We start from the raw sequence: 2,852 nt of genomic DNA, 5'->3' as shown, positions 1-2,852 counted from the left end.
GTGTATCAGAACCAGAATTAAAGTATATCCTAACAATAGAGGAGGAGAATAGAGGAATTAAAGCTTCATTGCAAATGTTAAGTCCCAAGGAAAACGCAGTCTGCAATTGGAGTTACACCAACACAAGTTTGCGTTACCATACAAGACTTTGCTACATATATCTACATACTTTTCTAGTGTCAAGAGAAAATGCTATGACGCAACTATTACAGGTCCATTTAAGCTGTTCCAAAACCATGGATATATATATATATATATATTTCTAGAGAGAACTGCTGAATGGTTGGTCTCAGCAGAAAAAACCCATCTACAACTACACTAGTGGAGTTACTCGGATTCCCTTGTTGCAAAATCAAGAGAACAATTACCATCCCAATCCATCTGAAATGAAGGATCCATTGGTGCTTTTTCAGTCATTTTAAGAGCTACATCTGCTTCAGGTTGCAAAGTTACATGGTAATCACCACAAATACTAGACCACTTCTCTTCCCTGGTCTCTTGGTTGGTATCTTGGCTGCTCTGCTGTTTACTGCGTCTAACCATTGCTTCCTTAATTTCTTCTTTGTTCTTCTTGCTTTCCTCCACATATGGCTGCATGAAAGGTTATCAGAAATGGAATACATAATAAGCCAACCAGGCCAACTTTTACATACCTGTTTCTCAGTTTCAGACATGGTCCTCCATGAATGAATAGCCATACTCAGTATTTTTCCATCCAAGACCTCATTGCAACTTTTCAACCGAGCACATTCATGCTTGAGGAATATCTGATATGCAGTCTTTCGTCCCACCGGGGCACCTCGGCGTTTCTTCTTTTCTTTCGGAGGTGTTGGTAAAAGCACAGGCTGTTGCACATACCCAGCCCCAGCTAAGTTTGAACAAAAAGTATAACAGCATAAGCATCTCCGAATTCACAAGCGCTACTGAAGAAAACAGATTTACATAGTCTCAAAACCTGGAAAGATTTTAGCCAATCAACAAACCTGTCATGTGGTATTGCTTGGACATTTCTGTGGCCTTCTGATCATCTTTACTGTCCATCATATGAGGCAAACTCGCAGTTGAAATCCTCTTCTTCCTAAGCGGACCTTCTTCTAAAGAGAAATACATGGAAAGGGAGCAAAAGGAGCTTTTAAGGTCAATCAGTACATTTTCAGCCAAAAACCAAAATGTAGCAAAAACATCAAATAAAAAAGTTGCTGAAATGTCTTGTGTTATACATGTCTAAGCAGTAAATGTATGTAGAAACTGCCAAGAACATTCCATACCAAACTTATGCTCAAATGCCAGATTGAATTTGTATTATATCAACTTAAATAACAAATAACAATAGGGATATTGGGCTAACCTTTGTTGCTGGCAGATCGGAAAGCTAGCTTTTCAGGACGCCTGTAGAAGTACAATTGCTCAAACTGGTAGAGAAGATGTGCGTAAATCCTTTCAACTTGAGCACATAACTTCACACTATCACCTTCCAATTTCAGGGCAATCACAACTTCACCCCACTTCCTTTCTCGACCAACCTGAAAACATTTAAGAGAAAATCCATGACATTAACATTGCATTAAATTAGAGACAAATTCATGCAATGATATATACTGACATTACTCACATGCACAAAGAAGCTCCAATACTGACAAAATAACATACGAAAACAACTAAATACCTTGATGTCAATTTGGACCACACTTCCACAGGGCAATGCAATATATATTATATACCTGGCGATATCCTCCTCTTCTTGTCACCTCCAAGTAAAACAGGTACAAGTCCAGCAGTGTTTCTCGAACATTGAAACTGCCAAGTAGAATTGGATTAGAACATTATTATTATTCAAACCTTTCATATTTCACATCACCCTCCTCCACAGTTATCTATTAAATGACAAAATTTCATGTTGAACTAGCAACAGTAGACTAAAAAATGAGAGAAAGAACAACTGTAAGAAAAACAACAGTTAACATTTCGCACACCTCGATTGAGACAAAAACAGATAATAATTTTAAATTAGTAAGGTGGTGACTGTTTCTGTTCATGAGAACAATCATGAGAAGTCAAGAGCTCAAACTCGCCAAACTGGAAGCACCCACTAAAAAAAAAGTGAACTTTCTTTGCATGCAATGCACCTTGAGAGGAACCAAACAACAGCTAAAAAGAAACGTGACTTGAGTGTTTCACCACCCCATCAGAGAAACAAAACGCAAAATGGGAAGCACGTTAAGAATATATGAAAACAAGAGGCAGCTACAATGCTGTTGAGTGAATGGAGTGCTTTTTTTATATAAGCAGTAAATCACTCACATGAGAGTGAGTCCAGAAGACTCCAACAACTCGACGAGTTTATCATAGAAGCTGTCGGAGTCATCACCCGGAGAACAGTGCCCTTTGTGGGACCCAACAGGCCTTGAGGTGGAGGAAACATTAGGAAGGTCCTTGAGATGGGTCTCCGATGGCAATGGAAGTACTATCTCCTCTTTTTTCTCCATGTTTGAGGAGGCAAGCAACGAAGCTAGGGTGAAAAACTAACCCCCAACTAGTTCAAATGAACATGGAGACCTTGAGTTATGCCTTTGCGACAGCTGCACGCAGTACGTGGCGTTCCTACTTTTTACCTCGTCAAAATTCAAATGGATAAATACGATTTTGGTGCATTTTACTGTTTCTATTTCGGGTTTTGGTTCTACTCAAAATATACAAAAAAGGAAATGGTTTTTTGGTCATCTAATTTTAAATACGTTGCTGGCAGCAATGATGATCTAAGGACAGTATCTGGGTTTGGATCCAGATTATCTGCAACCCCTGTGCTATAAAAAGTTGAAATTTTTAGTTCCTGGGGTCGATTATGCTTAAAC

At 38.8% G+C, this 2,852-nt stretch overlaps 1 protein-coding gene across 2 annotated transcripts; it reads right to left on the bottom strand.

Annotated features, from left to right (window-relative positions):
* Positions 1–224: 224 nt before the first annotated feature.
* Positions 225–2,588, bottom strand: LOC111242295 (high mobility group B protein 10-like). Of its 2 annotated transcripts, none has more exons than XM_022784853.1 (6): positions 2,302–2,588; positions 1,722–1,797; positions 1,349–1,523; positions 984–1,091; positions 654–868; positions 225–591 (listed from the first exon to the last, which is right to left on the bottom strand). In XM_022784853.1, exons 1-6 carry the CDS (start codon positions 2,484–2,486, stop codon positions 328–330), a joined length of 1,023 nt encoding a protein of 340 aa, XP_022640574.1. In that variant the 5' UTR covers positions 2,487–2,588; the 3' UTR covers positions 225–327. The 2 variants fall into 2 exon arrangements, with proteins under 2 accessions (XP_022640574.1, XP_022640573.1); XM_022784852.1 differs by having other exon boundaries at positions 984–1,094; positions 2,302–2,587.
* Between the last annotated feature and the right edge of the window lie 264 nt (positions 2,589–2,852).

This window comes from Vigna radiata, chromosome 8, assembly GCF_000741045.1.
Source record: "Vigna radiata var. radiata cultivar VC1973A chromosome 8, Vradiata_ver6, whole genome shotgun sequence".
Classification (NCBI taxonomy): Eukaryota; Viridiplantae; Streptophyta; class Magnoliopsida; order Fabales; family Fabaceae; genus Vigna; species Vigna radiata.
The sequence above is the reverse complement of the archived record's forward strand: the minus strand, read 5'-3'. Positions and strand labels throughout refer to the sequence as shown.